At 38.4% G+C, this 23,726-nt stretch overlaps 1 protein-coding gene across 1 annotated transcript in view; it reads right to left on the bottom strand.

The window, feature by feature from the left end:
• GLUD1 (glutamate dehydrogenase 1) overlaps positions 1-23,726 on the bottom strand; it is a 38,258-nt gene that overhangs the window by 10,030 nt on the left and 4,502 nt on the right. Inside the window, exons 2-5 of the mRNA XM_027860190.1 lie at positions 13,624-13,704; positions 12,869-12,924; positions 12,044-12,107; positions 6,946-7,040 (exon numbers count right to left, since the gene is read on the bottom strand). Coding sequence (XP_027715991.1) covers positions 6,946-7,040; positions 12,044-12,107; positions 12,869-12,924; positions 13,624-13,704 — 296 coding nt within the window. The remainder of the gene's footprint in view (positions 1-6,945; positions 7,041-12,043; positions 12,108-12,868; positions 12,925-13,623; positions 13,705-23,726) is intronic.

The raw sequence follows: 23,726 nt of genomic DNA, 5'->3' as shown, positions 1-23,726 counted from the left end.
AAGAAACATCAACTGATATCTCTAGTCTAAAGGCAGAGGCCAATGAGCTGAGTACATGAGGAGGGACAGTGAGTCAGGTGTTAGATATGATACATAGTATATTAGAGTCAAAGCACTTAGGCACACATATGGGAACCAAATGGAACAGTTCTACTTATGGTAGATCTAAACTTTGTATTCTAACCAAAGTAAAGCCTAACATGTAATGTTTTGGTAATTCGAAATGGTTTTTCTTGGGATCATTTCCACAGCTATTGGGAGGTAGACAGGGTGGGAAGAGAAGTTGTTCAAGGAAATCCCAGCTTTCAAAGTCATTCCATCAACTCCTGAGCTAAGCTTGTCTTCTTTTTATTTAAAGTGACAAGTGGAGGGCTGAGCACCTCGGTGCATGGTATGCTAAGCATACAATTAACCTGCTGTTCCTCTGCAATGTCATGGGGCCCAGATACTCTGACAGCCTTCAGAGCAAGGCACATTTCATTAGAACATCATTCAACAGTTAATGGGTCCTTTAGAAGACACTTTTTAGAAGTTATTTTAAAACTGATCCTAGAGTTGATAAAATGGGTATATGAAAATCTATAGCTACAGAAAGAGAGACAAAAAGCAGAGAACTAAGGCAGGCTCTTTGGCTGCTCCTCAAGGAGCAGAAGTGGCCCCGTTTACCAGCCTCAACATCTAAAGACACACCAGAGGAAGAGGCCACACTATCTAAAGATACAGCTAAATGAATATTAAGTGTGACAAGTTTATTTCATTAGCTCACCTCACCCCAGTTCTGGTTCTTTTTGCTCTTTAAGGGAAGCAGCCCAGTGATACCTGATGGAGGTAACAATTCTTTTAACCAAAAATCCAAAACCTTATTACATGGCTAATCAACCAAACTGTGGACTCCTTTCCTTTGCGCATTCAGCAAGGATTTACTAACCACCACTCACAAAGCTGGAAGAGCCCAACCCACAAGAAGCCCTGTCTTCAGGGCATTATTAATGTCACTGCCCATCCCTCTACATTCCCAGCCTAACCCCTTTCCACTCTGACCTTATCTTTATTTTCCCATTCCTATAACACTTTGTACAGTCATAGTATATAATTTCTACATGTAAGACACAAGAGACTTGGTACAAAAACTGTCTTATCTACATCTTCTCTCCAAGTTGACAGGTAAGTGTTTCAAGGACAAGTCCTGGTGGTACTGTTCTTTAGAATCCCTATTAGAAAAGTGCTCTGGACCAAGATGGCAGAGTAAAAGCAGGAACTCACCTCAGCTCTCCCCCAAACCCCTGCAAACACCTATTAAAAAATGACTCTAAACAAATTCGAGAACAGCTGAATCCACAAAAAGAGAGTGAAACAAATTTCCAGCCCAAGACAACCTGAATGGCTATGGGAAAGGTCTGTTGCACCGGGCTGGGAGAAGCGTTGGGTGTGGGCCATGCTGGCAAGGATGGGCCCCAGAAAACCTGGGGCAGGCCTCAGGGTACTGAATCACAGGCACCTGTGGCGGTTTACAGACTTCTCAGCCCAGGTCAATGGTAAAGGTCTGTCCTGAAAGAGAACGCAGTGCAGCTGCTTCCAGAGCTCTCAGCCCATAGATAGGAAGGGGATCAAACTGATCAGAAGATTTACAGGGATCTCTTTGCTGGCACTCTTGCTTTGTCCATACTTGGATCTGGGTGGCAGTCCTCGGGCAAGGAGGAGCATTGGCATAGCAGAGCTTGTGGTCACTCACAGACCAGAGCACAGGCCAGGAGAGGAGTAAACAAACACCTCTCCTTGGAAGAACTGAAAATTTACAGGAACCTAGAAGTACTTCTGAAAACAGCTGCACAAAGCCCTGAAGCTTGGGACAGTACATCCTCCACACTGGAAGCAGAGCCTACCTTAACAAAAAGTTTAAAAGTCAAGTAATTGGCTGGGAAGATGAGCAAGCAGCAGAAAAACTCAAGACTATAGAATCTTACTCTGGTGACAAGGAAGATGAAAATATACAACCAGAAGACAACAAAGTCAAAGCCTCCAAGAAAAATATGAATTGATCTCAGGTCATGGAAGAGCTCAAAAAGGATTCTGAAAATCAAGGAAGAGAAGTAAAGGAAAAATTGGGAAGAGAAATGAGAGTAATGCAAGAAAATCATGAAAAATGAGTCAACAGTTCACTAAAGGAGACCCAAAAAAAGAAGAAAAGTGCTCTGATCACAGCAGCTCAATTAATACTCTAACTGGATACTTCAACCTCAACCAAAAAAATAAGAGTTGTTATGTCTCTGAAATATCTAATTTGTTATCTTACATTGGATTAAGGTTACTAAGATTTCACACTAAATGTCAAATAAAGGAAAAAAACTTTACTTTCCTGTAGCAGTTCATTCAAGCTTGAGATCCTTAGCATTACTAATCTCCATGGCTGGTTACTAAACTTGGAAGTCATCCACAGTCAATCTGAAAGTAAAAGCTATTTCCTTTTCCCCCCAGATGAGGACATGACTTTTTCCTCCATACCAACTGGTAGACTGTTTTACTGTTTGCAGAGGGTTTGCAGGATCTCACCACAGGATTTCTAGAAATGAAACTTTGGGGGGGATTTTTTAAAGATAAGATTTTCCATTACAGCAAGTCGTAACATATAAAAGTGATGTGCACTTGTATGGCACATTTCTGCTGTTGTCAGAGTGCTTTCACGTTCCATAGCACCTTTAGCATGGAGGAGATACTTTCATGACACTGGGCAGAACTCAAGGATTCAGGGAGAAGGGAGGGGATCGTGTGAGAGGAAGGGCATGAAGAATACATGAGATAACTCAAGACATTAAATGTTCTAGAAAAACTCAAAATCACTAACTGCTCAATGACTCCTGAGACTCCTTGAATAAAAAGGAGAAGAGCCCCTCATTTTACTATGAGAAATGAGTAAGCAGTGAAAAAACAAGGAACAGGAAGAAAGCCATAAACTGGAAGAAGGGAAGGAACATGATAGTGCTGGATGTTGAGGCCCAAATTATACAGGGCCCCCATGTGATTTTAGAGCCAGTGGGGCACCACTGAGCAGGAGTGACCTATACTTTGGTAGCTGAAGATGGGCAGAGTGGAGAGGAGGCTTGTGGCAGGGAGCCCAAGTAGAAAGCTGAAGGGGAAGAGGGGATAAAGAAAGTGGCAGTTAAATAAAGAGAAAAAAGGGGACATACACAAGGTATTGTGGAGGTAGAAACTAAGATTTTACAAATGATTAGACATAGAGGGTGAAGGACAGTGAAGGGTTGGGGGTGACCCCGAAGCTGCCAATCTCAGAGCCTGAAAGATGGTGGCAATCTCCACAGAAATAAGAGGGCCAGCTTTTGGAGGAAAGATGACTCGTTCTGGTTTTGGCATGTTGAGATGCCCGCAGAACAGCTACACCGATGGGAGACTGCTGCCATATGAATGAGCAAGTATCCTTGTTCTGCCGAGAGCCAAAGGGCAGAAGTAAGAACAATAAGCAGAAGTGGGAGAGGGAGAGACTTCAATTCTATGTAGGGGAAAGAGCATTAAAGAGTTGTCCCAAAGCAGAAGAGGATACTTTAGGAAGTACTGAGTCTCCCTCTGAGAGGTGCAATAGGGGGGTTTCCCAAGAGATCCTAGGTTATAGAATTAGTGGCAAGACTAGAACTGAGATGTCTTGGCTCCGAGACACAGGTTAGACAGAGTTCCCCCATTTCTTATCTTACTCAAGCAGCTAGAGCTCTGCTCACACATCAACAATCACCACAAACATTTAAAATCTAAGATCAAAAAGATGGGCAAAGTTGGTGTTCAGATAGACATGTATAAGAAATTAAGATTTCTATCCAGTGAAGGAGCTAAGTTTTTGTTTTTGTTTTTTGAAAGTCCTTTAGTACACAGGAATGCAGTACCTTTTGGTAACTAAACAGTATGCTTTCATTTACTGATGGCAAAGCTCCAAATGCAATGTGGGTGGTAAAGCATAGGAAGTGATTTAGAAAGCTGTTTCTAAAGCAAATGCAAGCAGGCAAACGACTGTATAAAAGCAGAGATTTATAGAATTCATTTTCCCACAGCTATCTTTCACGAATAATTAAAGCCTCTCTTAAGAGTGCAGGGCAGCACACCACTTGTGATGCCAACCTGCAAATGCAGTAGCTGAAAGCAGGAGCCAGGCTAGCTTGGACACTAGCCTCACCAACCACCACCAAGGGACTCAAGTACGCCATGAAGGCCTGCTACCCACACAATCTGTCTTAGTGCTGTCCTGTAAGAGCACCTGCTAGGCTTAGCTTCATGAGCTGCAATTAGTAATTAAAACAATAGTATTCTTGCCTGAGGCCCGAATTTCTTTTTCATGTTATTTCAACAAGAGAACCTCAGTTTACAAGTACCAAGATGTTTGGATGACTGCACCAAAGCTCTCTTTTGTTGTCAGTGTGTGCTAAGCATACCAACATCTTGCCTAAGCTGGCAGCAGCAAACTCTATGAGGGCTATTTGAGAAGAGGGAGCATGAAAGCACTTGTCAGACCAACTGGAAAAGAGAGGTGACCTGATAAAAGCAGGGTAAAAAAGCCTTTGGAGGCCGGAAGATAGACAATGCAGCTGCTTTCACTTGTTTTCTGCATCGGCCCCTCCTGCTGCCACCAGCCTCGTCCTGGCCTTTATCGATTCACATCTGGGCTAAGAAACCCGACTTCCAAATGGTATCTGATTTCAAACCCTACCCTTTTCAAATGCATAAAATGTGAATTCCTTAGCCTGGCATTTGAGGTTTTCCAGTGTCTCAAACCTACTCCTTCCAGCCTTACTTGTACTATCTCTAACACAATGTGTTGTGTGCTCCAGACAGTGTATGCCTCTCACTGCTCCCCAGATACGTCTTGTGCTTTGTTGCCTCCACTGCATTGTACTCTGAAGTCCATATATCAAAGTGCAGGTAGGTATTGTTGAGGGGGAGGAAGGGAGAAAGGAAACCATGAAAAAAAATTTGGAAAATTATCCAGTACAAAGAAATGAGACTAAAAGCTTGCAAACCACTGAGAAGATTCAAACCTGACCAACATGAACACTTTTCTTAAAGAATCAAAGACTTGGCAAGAAAACTCACCAAAAAAAAGACACTGACTATTAAGTCAGGAAATTACAAATTAATGATGTGAGTCATTTCAGAATGCATGCAATCAAAATTAACAACAAATTAGAAAGGTAAACATGAAAAGACACCGCAGAATTATAACAGATCCACCTTGACTTATTTCAAAAAACTACTGATGTTCAAAAATACTAAGTAATAAGGGTAAAGACATTGATTTTGATTATCACCTTTTCTTAAACCAGTCACTACAACAAGGCTGACAAAAGCACCCAGAAACTCCATAAATACCTGATCTCCTTGCTGAACAGGAAGACATGTTATGCAAAACAAAAATTATTTGTAAAAACATCATGGGAGAGTGGGTCTGCCATTCTCACTGCCAAATCAGTCTGCATTGAGTTTGCTGTGAAACGCAACTGAGCTAGATTACTCTAAGCACATCTGTAACTGAAACTGGAAAGAGGTCAATAAAGAGACAGAACTTGGAACAGATCTGAACAGCATTTCCAGAATGACCCATTATCAACCATGGTGGAACTGCTACATTTAGACTAAGAACTTAGCACCAGTAGAAATGACAAGTCAGGAAGAATGGCTTAAACCAGCAAAGAGGTGCTGGAGGCAGTAATTCTGAAGGTACCAAGAGGCTCATGTTCAAGATTGCAAAGAAGAGAAGATACTAAAGCAAAAAAAAAAACCCAAAAAAACAAAGCAGTTATTTTTTAAAAGAGGTGATTTGAAAACCAGCAATAATTATTGATTATCTTTACTTTCTCATTTCTTTAACACCTTGTAAGTGAGTGGAATACATGGAAAATATAGGATACTACTGAATTTATTTCCCCTACCCCCTTTCCCAAAAATTTTACTGAGTAAAACAAAGCTTCGCTTTAATATCCTTCCTCCTTCCATTTATATATTAAAGACACACAGGATTTGCTAATAGAAGCAAATGGATGAGTCCTCTGAATTAGGCCATCAGCACGTGTATCTTGGACAGGGAGTGAGGACGAACAGGAACTAGAAACAAGACAGGAGAAAGACAGCATGCAGGACTTCACTAGCTACAGTAGATGGTATTTTCCACTATCTCCAGCTGCTTCCTGACACAAAACCCCACATTTCTGATGCCAGGAGAGGCACATAGGGCATGAAGAATGGGAATTAAGAGATCTGGGGTCAAGACCTGCCTATGACCCTTCTTGGCTGAGTAACCGGGGCAAGTCATCTAACTTCTCAGTGCCCTGGTTAACGCTTAGACCAGAAGATGTCAATTTGCATTCGGAAAGGACCTTTTCAATGCAACTTCCTTATACCAAAGAAGTCACAGATCAGCTTAAAAAAAATTCTCCCAGTAATGCTGTACGGTGGTAAATCAGAGAACATTACATGCTGTGAAAAGCTCAAACTGTGGAAGACCCAGAGTGCAAGAGATGGAAAACATTCACCAGTCTGCATGTGCAACCTATCACCAATGATGACTTCAGCCTCATGAAGCAGCAAAGGGAGGAAAGGCATATTGGTGAGAGCAAGAGATGATGGAAGGCAGTTGTATACTGGGCACCTAGGGAATAACCTGGGACCTCCAGAGTACCTCTGGAGGAGATAGATGCACAATAATTCTATAGATGGGAAGGCATGCCTGCACTGTAATCTAGACAAGAAGTACCAAGCAAATAAATCTCTTTCCCCCTACATTGAGGGTATAAAACGTGTCAGGGACCACTCTCCTCTTAAAAAAAAGAAAAAAAAAGCAGAACAGGAAGATTTGTGAACATCCACCAAAACATATTGCTTTCTAAGAGAGACAATTTGACGTCCAGTAAAATGAAACCATTTAAAACCAATCCCTTCTCTGGTACTTACATAATGTCCTATGGTACTGGCATAGGTATCTGCAATCCAAGACATCTCTCTTTCACCTGTGCTCATGTCAGGAGCAGGAACATCAACACCAGGTCCTGTTTGCAAACGACAAAGGCCAATGCAATCAATTTTTAACCCTAAATCAACATGAGCTAGTGACAGGAAGACCAAGAGCCCTTTATAACAAAAGCCAATCTAGCCTAAAATTTGTTTGAACAGTCCACATGACTCGACTTAACTTACTGTTTTACTGTACACAGAAAGCCAAATCTCTTATAAAGCATTTAGCAATGTATTTAAATTTCTTTTGGAAAAATACGTTGTGCGCTGCTGATCAATTAGGCAAACAAAACAAACCCAAGGTTGATTTTTATGGTAGATATAGTGGAAAGAACATGGGACCAGTCAAGGTATTCTAGCTCCAGCCCTCCTACCAGAAAGCTATGCAAACACAAGCAATGCACTTAACTCTCTGGCAGCACAGCAGCCCCCTCCCCCCATCTGTATATCTGCTATAATGCCCATCCACATCATCTACTTCACAAGGTTGCTGTGAGAGTAAAAATGAGACTGTGTTAAATACTTTGGCTATTCAAATAAACCCTTGCCACAGGGACAAAAAATTTGTAAGATGAGAATAAGTATAAAGAAAACCTAATTTCTCTCAATTTTACACTGTGAAAATTATGCTGCATATCTGGACTATTGTGTAGACCAGCTGAAAATTTAACCATTCATAGTGTTATTTCTTCAGGAAAATGTAATCTGAGTGCTAAAAGAGAATACATTTTTGAAAAATGACTCTAAGCTGCAGACTGACCCACTACAGACCTCTATCTTCTACCTGTATCACTAGTGCATAGCACATTGCTTGGCATATAATATGGGCTTAATAATACTTTTTTCATTCATTCTTAAAAACATTGTACTTCAGGAAAGCTAACTGGAGAAGGGCCAGAAAAGACAACTAAAATGACCTATGGATGGGAAGACTTCTATGTAAGGAGAAGCCAACAAATTAAAAGAAAAAGGATTAATAATAGTTTACAGAATCTTGAAGTATATCAAGGTAAAAATCTCAGACTATTAGAAACTTCAAAGTATTAGTTTTGGGGTAAATAATTAACAGAAATATGGTAAAAACATTTCCCCCCCTTTTTGTCAACTCTCATGATTTATTTCCTTCTTACAAATATATAATCAACTAACATATTAAGTGATAATCATGGGGGTGACTCTGAAGTACTGCATGATAAAACACTTTTCTAAATAATTGAAAAATATACAACGTCTAAGAGTGTTTTAGGCACACTTTTATTGTGCTCTTATTCTTTGAAAACTGGTAACCTATGGATGGTTTATCCAGTAACTATTTTCAAAATTCTGTATTCTATAACCAAGATAGACTGCTATTATCACCTTTTATAGCAAATTTTAAGAATATAGGGGTTATTATTTACCATACGTGGTATAGTCTGAAAGTACAAGTAGGCCTAAGAACCTAGAAAAATTAATTTATAATGCTTATTAAAGAAGCTAGAGATATGGTGTTCATCTACTTTTATATGGTGTACTTACCTTTGAAGCTTGCTGTCAAGGACAATTATGTACTCCCACAAAATATTCCCTGTTATCACTGTCAAAGGGATACACCATTGGTCTAATAAAATATGGCACTATTTCCTTAGTTATTCCATAAATAAGTCATGTTTCCAAATGTAAACAATTTCACATTCATTACTATCTTTTATTACTGTTATTTTTAAAGGGAGAAGATAGGGGGAAGGAGAGATTGTATTTCTAGTCTTAAAATTTAATGCCTGATGTGAAAAATGAAGTTTATTTCTTTACTCTTAAAAGAATTTTTTTTAAAGGATAAAAAATTTTTATTACCTGTGTAGACAAGGCAAAAGTGTTTTAGTTCAGTTCAACTCCTGTTAGGTGCCTACTACCCACAACGCAATAGGGAGACAAAGAAGAAAAACAGACCCTGGCCCTTAAGGGGCTTACCGTCTATAAGGGGTCTATGGCATTAAGCATTATACAAGGCAGAACTATGTGAAAAGAGCGAAAGAGAAACACGGATGAAGTGTTCTATGAAAATTCTAAGAGGAAAAGATCATTTTCAGCTGGGGGTGCAAGACATGGAAGGTTTCATGGAAAATGTGGTACCAGACAGAAGTCTTGAAGAAAGAGGGATTGACAGGTGGAGACACTAAAGGTGTACATTCTAGGCATGGCAGAGAGTCTAGGAAAATACTCGGGGGGAAGAGTACAGGATTCTGCCATCAGGGAGCAGCTTGTAGTCTGGTTTGGCTCAAAGGCAGTGTGTGGTAAAGCAGTCTAGAAAGAAATAAGGCTGAAAAGGTGAAGTTGAGCCAGATTGTGGAAGCCCTTCAATTCCAGGATAGGGAGTTCCTATTTTATTCCTCAGCAATCACAAGCCAGGGAGTTTTCAGTCTGCCAAGTGACATGGTCTGATCAGTGTGTCAAGAAGATCACTTTAGCAGTTAAGTGAAAATTGGATTGAAAGGAGGAAAAACCAGAGGCAGGATGACTAGTAGGAAGCTAATAGTCCAGATGAGAAATGATTGGGGGAGAGTGGGGTAGTTTAAGTGAAAAGGGGACAAATACTAGAGATGGTAGAAACAGACTAAACTGGAAACTCTATTACCTCATACTCAGTTCTAATCAAGATGAGATTTCAAATTTGGGAGATTAGAAGGACAAAACTATCACTAACAGAAATAGGGAATAGGGCTGGGGAAAGAAAATTCTATCTTCTTGAAGTACTTCATGGTTTCATCACTATGGATACTTCCGTCACTGATGCAGATTAAAATCACTCCATGACTTATAAATTTCCATAAATAATAACTTTTATATAGTGCTTTAAACTTTGCAAAGCACTTTACATAAATAAATTGCTTTGGCCAAAAAACTGATGGTCAGACAAGCCTCTAGTGATAAACAAGGCTGATCCTCAGATGCCAATGTCTATTCCTGAGCCCATACTCAGAGCCCCTGGCATAAGCTTGAAGCACCCAGAGTCACCTCTACGTCATAAGGAAGAAACAAAGAGGGTCACAGCTAGGTGGGACAGATGCACATAGCCCTTAGGTCTGACCCAGCCAACAAATGCCAGGACAATGCCCAGACAGTCATCCAGCAGAGGCTTATCACCACGATCTCCTAGATTGTCCTGTGCCCACCTCCCATCTTCTTTTCGACTAGACCTATGACTCTGACTAGCATGGGAAGTTCCAGTGAAAAAACTCCCTCTGCCAATGCAGATGGGTACCTGGGCTGCAGAATGACAGTCTGACAGAACACGGACACTGAAAGGTTAAGTGACATTCGACGCAGGGCTTGAAGTACGATGATCAACTTTTCATCCAATCTGTCAATGATGGCTCAAGGGCTAGTTTCAAGTAACTATCTTAAGCCACCAGGTTTTTTTCCTTTGCCTCTAGGAACAGTAAGGTTATAATTTTTAAAATATTTTTTTAAAAAATCCTATTCAAGTATCATTTCTAAAAGGAATAAGACCACATATAATGCCTTAAGGTACAGCCACAGCTCCTTTTTTTGAACACATCAACAAAGACAATGTGTGTAATTAGTTGCTAATTCACTATAATCTTTTTTCTCTATCTCCTTTTTTGGTGACCTCACTAGCTCTCTTTATAAAGAGCATTCCCAGTTCCTGGTGTCCAGTCCCAGCCTCTCTCCTGAGCTCCATGCTTGTCACGTTGCCAATAGCCCACTGTCTAGTTTGAACATGACATTCTATAGGCACTTCAAAGTCAACATGTCCAAAACCGAGCTCACAGCTTCAGGGTCATTCTCCAGACCTCCAACAGCTCTCTGTGACTTTAGGATCTCAAGTCTTCTACATTCCTCGCCTCCATGTACTCTGGGATGAAGTCACTCCATGCCTTCACACTGGCTGGCCTCCATGCCTGGGGGCCCTCCCCCTTCTCACCCCTGCCTCTTGGAATCCCTCAAATTCTCAAAAACTTAGCTAAGTGCTGCCTTCTCCACAAGATCTTTCCTGACCCACCATAAGGCTATGTCCCTTCTCACAAAAGGTCTTTGCTTTCATTTGTACATATTTCGTACATAAGGATATGTGCACATGCTGTCTTGCTCTTTAGAATGTAGGCTCCTTGAGGACAGAATAAATGCTTTCTAATTGAATACATTTTTATGTCTTCATGAAACAAAATTGTGATCCATTTCTCTACTATCCTAATTGCACAGACTGATTGGGAACAAACTAGAACTATTCTGTTAATGGATATCATGGAGAGTAGCACCCTTTGGAACTAAGTATATGCATATTTATCAGAAAAAAATACAACTCTCAGTACCAGTTTAGATGAATGCCAGACTAAACTCTTTTTTTTTCAGTGAATGGACATGTTTAATTAAAATTTTAAAAAAGCTGGAAAAATCAACAACACAAATCAGAGTTATTGGGTACCCATAAATGTGGAGCTCAGTCTCTCACAAAATAGCCACATCCTCACTGGGGAGTATACATGCATAGAACATCTGTGTGAAATATAAACTTATGTGGGACACATGTGGCCAACCATATTTGAGGAAGGCACACACACCGGGAACAAATATGCCCCACAGAAGTAGGAAAGCGTAGTTCATATTTTGACACAGCAGAGTTCTTGATGTCCTCTGGTACCATCAACATACTGCTTCCTAGGCCTACTACCCATCTGGCCCCACTCTCTGCTGCTACCCACTGAATGTTCTATCTCTCCTACTCCCCTCCACACATTGTAGCTCTGATGCATCCCATAGGAATCATGTCTCCTCATTTCCTTTCAGATATACATCTATCCAATCACCTTCAGGGCACCTACTTCACCATTCATTGGAAGACACTGTGGCTAACAAATCTCTTCACCGTATGAGAAGTCTATCACTCTTTCATTCAGTTTGTTCAGCCCCCTTCCCCACTCACTGAAGAACCATGGTATGGTTCCTGGCACTTAGGTCCACGAAATCAAGTATTCTACCACTGCCCTGGCTTCTGTAACCAGACTAAATTATTAAAGTGAATAATTATAATACATACCAATAAAGCCCTTTTTTGCTAGTTCCATGGTAAACCTTCTTGTGATCTTTTCCAACTCATTATCCTATAAAGAAACAGATATATTTTTGGCCCAGTTATATATTTAACCAAAAGTGGTAGGATCTTCACATATGCTAAGTCAACTGAAAGCAGCCACTCTCAAAAGGGCCCTGTCTTACAGCTCTGTGGGCCTTTTTTTTCCCACTGGTTAGCCACACTTGCAATCTCTAGGCAGCTTATCACAGGCTAACTGAGAGACCTCTTCACAATGGGGTCACACTCAAAGGACTGTCTGAGTTATGTCTATCATTATATTTAAAATATCTAGCACATTCAGAATTGGTTTGGAGACAACTTAGAATTCATAGGGAGTCCAAATACAATGAGTTATGTGGTTGCCTCAGAACTGAAAGACTCATTTTTTTAAAATGATAAAACCTAACAATACAAAAAGACTTGAACCCATTATATAGTGTCTGAGATGAGATAGACAAAAAACAAAATCAAATCAAAAAACAAACAAAAAAATGTTTAATTCACTGTAAGCAACAATTATTTAAGAAAACAGTGGTTTCCAAATGTACAGGGATCTACAAGGAAATGTACAAAGAAAGGTCAATAGCTCCATCAAGTAGGTGACTTTTCATATGGCAATTTACCAAATGAGTAACTTATTTACTTGTTTTTCCATCTGTCTTTTAAGCAATAGGGTTCATTACTCTCACCTCTGGGGAAAGGGGAAATCAGCTGGGAAAACAGCAACACAGAAGAAGGGCAGAGGGAACATTATTCTAATTCCCACATACACATAAAGGTAGAACTTACTGAATACTGCTTGGGATTGATTTTAACACCAGCTTTGGCTCCTCCAAATGGCACATCTGAAGCAAAACATGGAAGAAAAGACAAACTGAATACTTTGAGTAAAAATGTTTTCAAATTTTGAATACAAAATTCAACCTTTCCCCTAAATCTTAATAATTAACAATTATGTCCTATCAAAGCTATCCTTAAATCACTTTAACTTTTTAATACAATAAGGCCTGTAAGAATTTTTTGTGGCTTACCTGTTTCATCAGAATTTCTATCATATTCAAATTTGTTATTAGTTAATCCAGTCCTACTAAAAGGCAGTGCATTCTTTCAGGAAGTTTTGATTTTATGTAAAGATAGATTATACATGAAAATAAGTTACTGGAGTAAATGAAAAGTTTACCCACATTAAAAAAACTGTATTTTCTTAGAAATACTAATAGAAGGAAACACATATGCCTCAAAAGCCAGTTAAAAATTCCAAAAATTAATAATGCATCTAATGACAATTTAGTTTCAATTCCTTACTACAGTATCTTGTAAAAATAACATTCAGCTTATGTAGAGCCTATCAGATTGCATGCCATCACAGGGAGGGAGGGTGAGAAAATTTAAAACTCAAAAGCCTACAGAAGTGATTACTGAAAACTAAAAATACATTAATTTTAAAAAATAAATAAAAATAACAGCATCCAGACACCACTTTTCTGTCTAAGAGCTTAGAGCACTTTTAGAACATCCTACCACAAACAAGGAAGCTCTCTTACCAACCACAGCACATTTATAAGTCATCAGAGATGCCAAGGCTTTGACTTCATCCACACTAACATCTGTACTGTAACGGATACCTAAAAGAATGGGAAAAATAAAAATAGGTTTTAAAGAAGCATTATTTTAAGACAAACCTATAGATAAATTAAAAAAAACCCACAATACACTTTTTCTAGCTAATCAGTACTTATTTTCTTTCCCTTCACCACCCCTCCCCCCATAACAAATATGAACAGTCAAACAAAATAAATTCCCATATTGGCCATGTCTGAAAATGTGTATCTCATTGTGTATCTTACTTCTCTGGAAGAAGGTGGGCAGTGTCACCATAGATTTCCTAGAGTTGCAGCTGATTAGTGCATTAACCACAGTTCTTAAAGTCTTTATTACTATATAAACTGTTCTTCTGGCTCTGCCTACTTCACTCATACAGGTCTTTCTCAGGTTTCTCTGAAATCAATCCCTGCATCATTTCTTATGACACATTAGAATCCCATGATGCTGATATTCCACTTCCCCCTGCATCTCCAACATCAAATAGAAAATCCTCTGTCATTACGATGGGCCAATCCTCTGGCCCTTCACAACTGGATCCTCCTCTCCCTTTCCAGTCCAGTCATCTTACAACCTTTGTCTCCTCCATCATGCTGTGATCCAGTGACACCAGCCTTCTTACTGTTCCTCTCTCGAGACACTTCATTTCCAGACTCTGGGGAACATCTCCTAAGCGCCCATCCCTCCAATACTAGAGCCCTCCGAATTATCTTGCACTTACGTTACTACATACTCATAAGTACTTCTTGTTTCCCTGTTAGAAGGTAAGCCCTTTGAGAAGAAGAGCCTAGGATGGTAGCTGACATGTAGAAAGCATTTACTAAATGCTGGTTGACTGAATGATTGAAGTTACTTGCCTTGGTTCATCCAGCTAGCAACTGTCTGAGACACCTCTCAAACCCAGGCCTAACCTCAAATGCAATACTCAATTATACTTGCATGCATGTCAACACAGCTAATGTTGCATCTGATTATAGAGACAGAGAACCTCTGAAAGAACACTGCCATTTAAAAGGATCGTTTTCTATACCAGGAATCAGCTTCATTTTGTTGATGTGACTTCCAAGCCCACTCACACTCTTTCTCCTGATAAATTACAGACCGAGCCCATCAGTATAACAGGGCGAGAGCTTTCCACTCAATGATAAGTAGAACAGGAGGAACAGGTGTTCTTTTCCATTTGAGTTTTCCTGCATGACTCCACACAATTCACATATTATCCATAATGAGGATCAAATGGAGGACCACTCTATTTGGATTCTATGGAAGACATTATTTAACGACACTTTCATGACAACTTTGGTTAATGTTATGCCTGTCTTTATGATCGCTAAGTCAGCTCTGCTTATATGCTGAAAAAAATCTCGTGTCTTTAATATGTGTACAGGAAAGAACTGTACATCAGGCAGTTATAAATATTTAATTTACACTAAAAAAATTCTTCACCTATGACTCTGATAAAACTTTTAAAAATCTAAAAGTCTTAAAAAAATAAAAAAAAATTAAATAAATAAAAACATTCCTTCTGTCCTTACACACCAGGTGAGCAGGCAAGTACTTGTATGTACCTAACTGCATTTAGAATTATGCAGATGTATCTTTTAAAGATGTATACTAGACTTTAGTTACTAGGTATTCAAGATGATCTCATTACTACTGAGACACTGACTATGCCCCAAAATATGCTGGCAGATAAAGGAAACATTAGGTTTCATTTTTAGGGGGAAAAAATGCATACAAATTCATCTCCAAAGTCACTTTTCCCCCCTGAAACAAAATAAATGATATCATGTATAGATATGATTTTATATAAAAAGAAGTGGGGTAGGTAAAATAGTGGATATCTTCTACTATGACATATAAATGATAGTCTAGAAGAGCCAAAGACGCAAATTATAACCTATTGAAGGCATTTCTGTGATTAGCCAACATACTAAGGCTATTTCTCTGAAGTCCAGAGTTTTTGTCAGGTGGTGGGCCAGTTCACAAATCCCATCCTCCAACAAGTAGCTATAGTGCAGATAATCTGCTGACTTTATTTCAGGATGTGAGAGGTACATAGGTGGCCTCAATCCTATGGTCAGAATTTAACTTTTATCCAGACAAAAATCAAACTACATCAGCACATTAACAAGCTGAGTAGCCTACAGACACAGGCCAATGTTTCTCAGCAGACTTTTGGATTATCTTACATAAACTTTGTATTTCTCCCAGCTCTGCAAGGTAAATAGTATACACAGAATGGGAATTCAAATGTATACTGACTTAGTAACGTTCATAATCAAGCCACCAAAAGCAGTTATTCCCAATGATAATATGGGTATTCTCCACACCAAGAGAGACATAAAGACTGCAAAACAAGGAAAACAAAATGCCCATTAAAAAGGCCTGCAAATTATAACATGAGTCAGAAACCAGCTATGACTGTACTATGGATTGCCACTGAAAACACTCAAGTTTCCACTGGACGAGACCCAAAGTAAAAAAAAAAAAAAATTACCCACCACACCCAGTCAGAACTCAACTGCAAAGCAACAGAGCAGTAGACAAGGCTACAAAATTAATAGCTTCAAAAAGCATTTTATTTCCAAAAAAATGTTTTAAATTTTCTTTTGTCTTCATATCAGTCATTCCAGTGGGGTAGGGAGGAAAATCTGCTTTACCTCTAAATTGAATCTTTCAGGAGTATTTTCTAAAAGTGGGAATGTTTTAAAATGTTTTTGGTCTATTCTTTAAACATTTATTAATCACCCATTATATGCCAGGCACTAAGGCACCATGCTAAGTGCTTGAGTTGCAAAAATGCAAAAAACAGTTGAGGCCCTCAAGCTCACAAAATAACCAACACAAAATAATCAACTGCGAAGGAAGAACTTTAGGACATCAGTACAAAAGAACGGGGAGTTTTTCCCCTTTAACATTATAAGATCTTAGTGATAGTGATTACCCTTTATAACTAATTGAAATTATTCATTTCTACTCAGAGTTAAACCAATGTAACTTTTTTTTAATTGAGGAAAATCATAATACTGTTAAGTAAATGAGATTAAAAAACTGTTTAAGGGAAATAACATTTATTAATAATGCTTTATTTCAAAATAAGGTTCAACACAAAATCCTAGCTTTTGGGGAAAATATGCTGTTTGTGCATTGTCTAAGCTTAACTCCCATCATGCTTTCATTTAATCATTGGATCAGCAAACCAAAATGGTTTGTATATCCTAGCTAACTTATAGGAAAAATAGTAACATTCACTGTTTATCTATATAATGGAATAGGGGAAGCCCTCCATTTAGTGGTCTGGGACCTGTGATAGACACCGAATGGAGTATGTCTGTGCCTGGGCTCTTTCACCATCATTAGTACCCTAAAAGGAGAGATCAAAGCCTTTGACCCTCACTTTCCACTGTGTTGTTGGGGACTGACGGCTCTCCCTTCGACTTACTGGGGGTGGGAGAGGATTTTTTTCTGCTCTTTCTCCCCCTCTCTCCTGAAGACTGGCTGCCTGTCTTTTCTTAAGAATAGGGAGCCAAAGAGCAAATCTCAGAACTGACCATAATGGTGGTCATTCTAAGAGTTTGAGAAGACAGGTTAGCTTTCCGAGTTCTGACTGGAAGTGAAAGATGCTTTCTATAACTATAACCTAATCAAAAGAGGTGACCAACCCCAAAGGGATGAGCCATTCAGCCTGGCTGGCCAGGAGATACAGCTCTTGAGCTTCTACTCAGATACTACAGATCTGAGGTAAATATAAAGCATCTATTCAGCAGGGAGTCTTTCCTACCTCCCAGGAGAATATACCAGAAATGATGGGTTATTGGGCCATGTTTTTAAGTGTTTGTCAATACACAATGATGAGTCTTTTAAATACTTTTTTTGTCGTAAAAGAAAATGAACCTATATTGTTATCTATTACTTTACATACTGAATGACTTTTCTAGAAGTGACCCTATTAATACTTTTGGAGAGAACTTAAGTCATTAGCCAAACCTAAGATGTAAGATTTTTCTCCCCTGGGGTCTTTGGGGTGAGGGCATAATGAGCCAGAGAAGATAGTGGGGAGTAGTAAGTTCAAATTCTTTCTCTGGGTGTCGGTCTTCCTACACTGGGCTGGACCCAGTCCACTGGAGCCCACATCCAGGATCTATTGTCAAAAGGGTCTGCTCTCCACCCTGGAACACAGGTGATACAGGATGCTTAGTGACAATGGAATTTTAAAATAAAGGGTCAAAAAAACTAAACACACACACACACAGCCTAGTGTCTTAGGAAGTTATAATTAAAGTCTGCAGGTTTAAAAACTACTTCCAAATAAGTTTATATTAAAAAGCAATGTATAAGAAACATTAATAGGCCTGTATGACTCAGAGGATTTGGGGTGAGAGTTTGAAGCCACTTGTTGTGTTCTCTCTATATCCCTTCGCAAGTCATTCAACTTCTACAATTCACTGTGGCTTCAGTTTCCCAAAACATAAAATACCTATAATAACACTTAGCATTCAAAGGGAGTCAAAGTTAATATACAGCATTACGCAAAACACCTTGGAAATAGTAAATGTGACTTCTCCAATATTTTAGATTTTAAAATAGTGAAATATGGAACAAAACTACTTATTGCATTTTGTGATTACCTAAAAATAAAAAATACATAAACCTCTGGTGACATAGCTGATAAAATGATAGTTCTAAACGACAATAATAATGACAGTACATATACAGGGAAAATGAAAGTCAATTTGTTACTATAGTGACATGGGGGAAAATGTTGACAACAAAGTGACTAAAAAACTATAGCCAGTTTTCCTGCTTTCACTGGTTATGAGTCACAAAAACCCCCACCATTAACTGGCATTTGTTTTTATGACGGATCATATGGTAACTGGGTAAATGAAATAAACAAAGCCATAGGCTTGTCTGCTTTTTAATTACCACTAGCTAGATCTCTCCTTGCTCTCCAAATCTTACAATAATTTTCTATAAAAGGAGAGGGGAAAAGCAGTTCAGCAAAACCAACCAGTACACTAAGGTTAACAGTCTTTGTAAGGCTCTACACACAAGTCTCCCACATCTGAAAGAGAGGGAGACAATGCAGTCTTTTCTCTTCTTCAGAACTAAACTTGGTCGTTCTAATTTTGCAGCATTTAGTTTAATGCTATTGTCCTCATTTATACTGTTTATTTTTCTTCACATCAGTTCATGTAGTAAGTCTTCCCATGCTTCTTGGAATTCTTCATATACATTATTTCTTATAGCACAGCAATATTCTATTACATTAATGTATCACAACCTGTTTAGCCACAGCCTAATCCATGGGTATCTGCATCTGCTTTGTTTTTTGTTCTTTTCTACTACAAAAAAATACTGTTCAAAATACTTGGTGTGTATATGGGGTCTCTTTTTACTCTTGATCTGTTTGTTGCAAATAGCTTTTAATTCAATTGAATTAGCATTTATTCATGTCTCTTATGTGCTGGGGGTCCTGGGATAAAGACAGACAATGACACAAAATGCTCAAGGGGCATATATTCTAGTAGTAAAGCCTTACATAGAATTTCAACAAGTATGTTGTTCTAGATTCCTGGGGCCAGGGCAAATTAAAAAGGGCTGGATGAAACAGCTTCAGGAAGGCACAATGTCAGTCAGGAAAAAAGGAAAACTTTAAAATGTAGGCAGGAGCTTAATATTAATAGCAGAGTAGCATTGCTTCATTTGCTCCTGAGACAAAGACCCCTCTGCCTTTTGTGCAGTCTTGGGCAAGTCGAGGAAACTCTGGGTCTCACATTCCTCATGAAATGAGGGGATTGGACTGATCTCAGGATCCTTTTATACACTTAAAAATTGAGGACGCTGCCCCCCCCAAAGAATTTCTGTATGTGACATTATATCTACTGATGTTTACCATATTAGAAATTAAGATGTCTTAGTATTCTTATGAAAACAGTTCTGACCCCAAAGAACCCCCAAAAGGGTCTCAGGGACCCTCTGGAGTCCTTAGACCATATTCTGAACACCACTGGAACAGATATTCTAAGGTTCCTTCCAAATACAAGTCTTACAACCTTGTCATAGAGGTGTAAGGCAGTCAGGTCCTGGATTTACGGCGCTCAGGTAAGAATGTAGTGGAAGAGATGAGGATTTAACAGAAGCCTCACCAGCAAAGGCATGGTAAAGGTAGATGCATCAGCTGTGTGATCACTTATAAGAAAGCTTGCTGGAGGATTTCTTGTTCAGGTATAGGTAGGACCAGATGGCCTTCCCAAGTCCATTCTACCCTCAGATTCAGAAATCCTTCTCCATTAGTCAAGGAGCTAGAAAAATTTCCCTTGCCTATTTTAAGTACAAACTCCTCAGCCTAGCTTTCCAGGACCTTCCCAACATGGTCCTGCTCTGCTCAAACTTTATCCCCAATTTAATAAGCATTTTTCAGTGTCTACTTATTATGCATAAAGCCTTCACAGAAGTTCTGGTCTAATGCCTCATTATGGCATGGTTACGTGCCAACAAGTAAGAATGTGATGATACTCTGACTGCTGTCAGGCCCAGCCTGGCTGTATTTGGTGTATTGTAGACCATGTCCAAGAGAGCAAGTGAAGGTGATGAATCTGGAGGCCACAACAATCCTCAAAGAACATCTAAGATTTAGAGGTGTTGACACTTGTTCCTACAGAATGAATACTTAATTAAGTTATAGAGCCTTAGAGAATGTTAAAGTAGTAATAATTAATTCATACAAAATTAAAGAATGTTCATTTATTACCTATATGAATTTAGAAATCAGAACTACAGGAATTGCCTTCACCTGGAATGAACACTCACACAGACTTTACTTAATAAGACAAATTATTAATTCATTAATAATTATTTGTAAGGCAAAATATTATTTATTACAAAGTCATATACAAATATTCACTCGATTCTGCCCCTTTATTAAAACTTGGCCTGGACTCAAAAATACATTTTAAGCTGTATTCCTCTCTACTTTCTGCTCATGATTAAACAGAAAAAAAGAGCTGTGCTCCTAATGAACTTGGGCAGGCATTACTAAATCTTTATTTGGGTCACATCTACTCAACTTCTAGCAAAGAAGCAATTCTGAAAAATTGGAAACTCTTAAAGACTTCCATAAAGAATAGTGTGATTCTCAGGGAAAGAACAAGAAGTTCACAGCTAACTAAAACACATTTCTTTGCTTTTTAAAGTGGGTGAGGGTAGACAGGGAGAAAGGATGCTATTTAAAAATTATTCCTTTTAAACTCTTAGCTGAGGAATACTGCCTAAAAACTGCATTGCTCCTAGCAGGTACTTATAAATGTTTACTGAAATAAATAATGTCTTAGATGCTCTACTTACTCTTTAAAAATTAAAAACTTGTTTTAGCTCTTTGCATGAATCTCCAAAGATATACTGTATATTGTTACAGTAATTTTTTTTTTGGTCTGAATCTGTGCTTTGTGCTTTCATAGGGATGGAGCGGGTATTTTGAATCTGAGGCCTGTGAACTTAATTTTAACTGTATTTCAACATAATTGGCTTCCTTTGTAATCCTATGAGTTTTATTTTTTGCCATTAAAAACATCTTTCCAAGGACTCCATAGGTTTCACCAGATTGCCAAAGGGCAGTCGGCATAATGTACTTTTTTTCTTATTAAAAAATTTGTTGCATGAATACAATTACTAATGTGTTTTCTTGATAATTGCTTCAATAAAAGACATGGCACCCAGGAAGACTTAAGCAGCATTCTTAACTGCTTTTTGTGTGCAATAAAACAATTATTTATTTTCAACAGCATCCTTTGATTTTGCTCTTATAACACTGTTATTTCAGCTTTAGTATTAGAAAGTATGAAGAAATATTACTTCTGACAACCATTCCTGTTCTTTTTCAAGAGAAACCATCATTACTCTAGAGACAAAGATACCACCAAACCAGACCGTTAAGGCTACATTTCATTTTTTCAACATTAGGAACAAAGTGACCTTGGTAATTTTAGCTCTTTTTCTGGATAATAAGATCTTTGAGGCTGCTTTGTTCACTTCTAGAGCTCAGGGGAAAATGTTGAGAATTGGCCCAGAGATTTTCACAATCATTGAATGAAAAAATTTCATTTAAGAAAACCATATAATTTTGCCTATTTATTCCTAGGAAATGTGGTAGGGAATCTCAATTAAAGGCTAGATCCATTTAGGACAGTTTCCATTCAGACAATTTATATTAGCGATTGATCAGATGATTGTTAAAAAAAATTGTTCATTTCATTAAAGTTCATCATATTCTCTAAGATGAAAGAATGGAATTATGAATTAGTTAAACCATTCTGGACAACAACTTTAGAACCATACTTCCAAAGTCAATAAACTGTGCAGACCATTTAACCCAGAGATTATTATATCTTAAGTATTTCCTATCAAAGGAAGTCAAGAATGGATGAAAGGACCTATATACACAACAATCTTTCTAATAGCACCCTTAGTTGTAGCAAAGAACTGGAAATAAGATAGGTGTCCATCAATCGAGGGACAGCTAAATAAAGTATGGTATATGAATAGAACAAAATGTTGTTCTGTTGCACGAAACTTGAGTATTACTGATCCGTAGAAACATAGGGAGAACTTTATGAAATACAGAATAAAATGGGCAGAACCAGGAAAACAATTTACCCAATAACCACACTAATAACATGAAGGAAAATTAAAACAATGGAAAGAACACCGGTTGACTCCTTAAAGAGTCAGAGGGCCTGCAAGTGACTTGGATTTAAGTGAGGGAGGGCTGTTCCAAGTCAACCAATCTTATTTTCTCCTCCACAGCCATCTGGGTCCAGTGGCCAGATATAGTTCAGGACACCTAGAGATGGCCCTAGATGCAGTGGGAGGCCTTGGCTTTAGTTAAGGTCTTTCCCAGGTCTCAGTTTGACTGAGGCAATGGCCATTCAGTGAGTAAGGCTAGGTAAGAAATGAGGCAAAGAATGGCCTCTAAGATATTTGGGGGTTTACAGCATAGATTTCTTTCTTAAGAACCATGCCTTCAACCCAAATCACTGACTCTCACTGATTGGCCAACAACAGTACAAGCCTCACTTGGTCATTGTTTGGGCCCTGATACATATATACATTCACATTCACATTCATATAACAATTTTTTTGTTTTGTTTTTTTTTAAACAAAAAAAGATGTTTTCTTAAAAATTGCCATGGTACTGAGGTTTAAAGTATAATACCCCTCATTTTACTATTAGTGATGCCTGTGTACTTGTTAGGTTGACTTTACACTGAAAGATGAGTAGGCATTAAATGTCTGTCTTTTTGCACAGGTCACCACTGCCCCATATTTTTGATCCATGTGTCATAACACAGCTGGCTACCCCCTCTGAAATTTTAAGAAATACAAGGACAACAACCTATAATCTAGTTTGGCCAATATTATTAGAACATGTAACCTGCTGTCAGGTAGGGGATTCTTAAAAAACATATGCTGGGCTATCATCTTGATGAAATCTTTCAGCAATCAGAGAACCTAGTCAAATACAATCTTAACAAGGGTAAGCTAGACTCACTAGGAAAATGAATTTTTCTCATTCTGTCCAGTAGGTTTTCCAAGTTTTATGCTAACATTTCAAGTTGAATAATTTGTAAATATTTATAACAAATAGGGAGAATTATAAATAGAATACAATTTTTCAGCTCCTATGTAGATCAAAGATCTCTCCTTTTGTAAAGTTATTAGCACTTCAAGTCTTTCAAAAGATGTCACTTTAGCTTATTTACTTGTCATATTACTGTCTTTTCTTTTTGCATTCTGGCTTATAAGAGTTACTTAGCAAGAACAAAGAAATTAGGTATATTCATGTTTATCATGAAATTTGTAACTTAAGTACATATTAAGAAGACTCCCTGAAAGAATAACTATTAGGATTTCTTTGGTAAAAAAGAGGTAAATGAAATAGTTGTTATGGTGACCTTCAAAAAGAATTAAGAGTGTAAGAACTTTAGTAGGGATAATAGCAAGATGTAGTAGAAAAGGCAGCAAGTTTGGGAGTCAGCACCTG

This window comes from Vombatus ursinus, unplaced genomic scaffold (genome assembly GCF_900497805.2).
Source record: "Vombatus ursinus unplaced genomic scaffold, bare-nosed wombat genome assembly UNPS02000749.1, whole genome shotgun sequence".
NCBI classification, from domain to species: domain Eukaryota; kingdom Metazoa; phylum Chordata; class Mammalia; order Diprotodontia; family Vombatidae; genus Vombatus; species Vombatus ursinus.
Note: the sequence above shows the minus strand (reverse complement) of the source record. Positions and strands in the feature narration are given on the sequence as shown.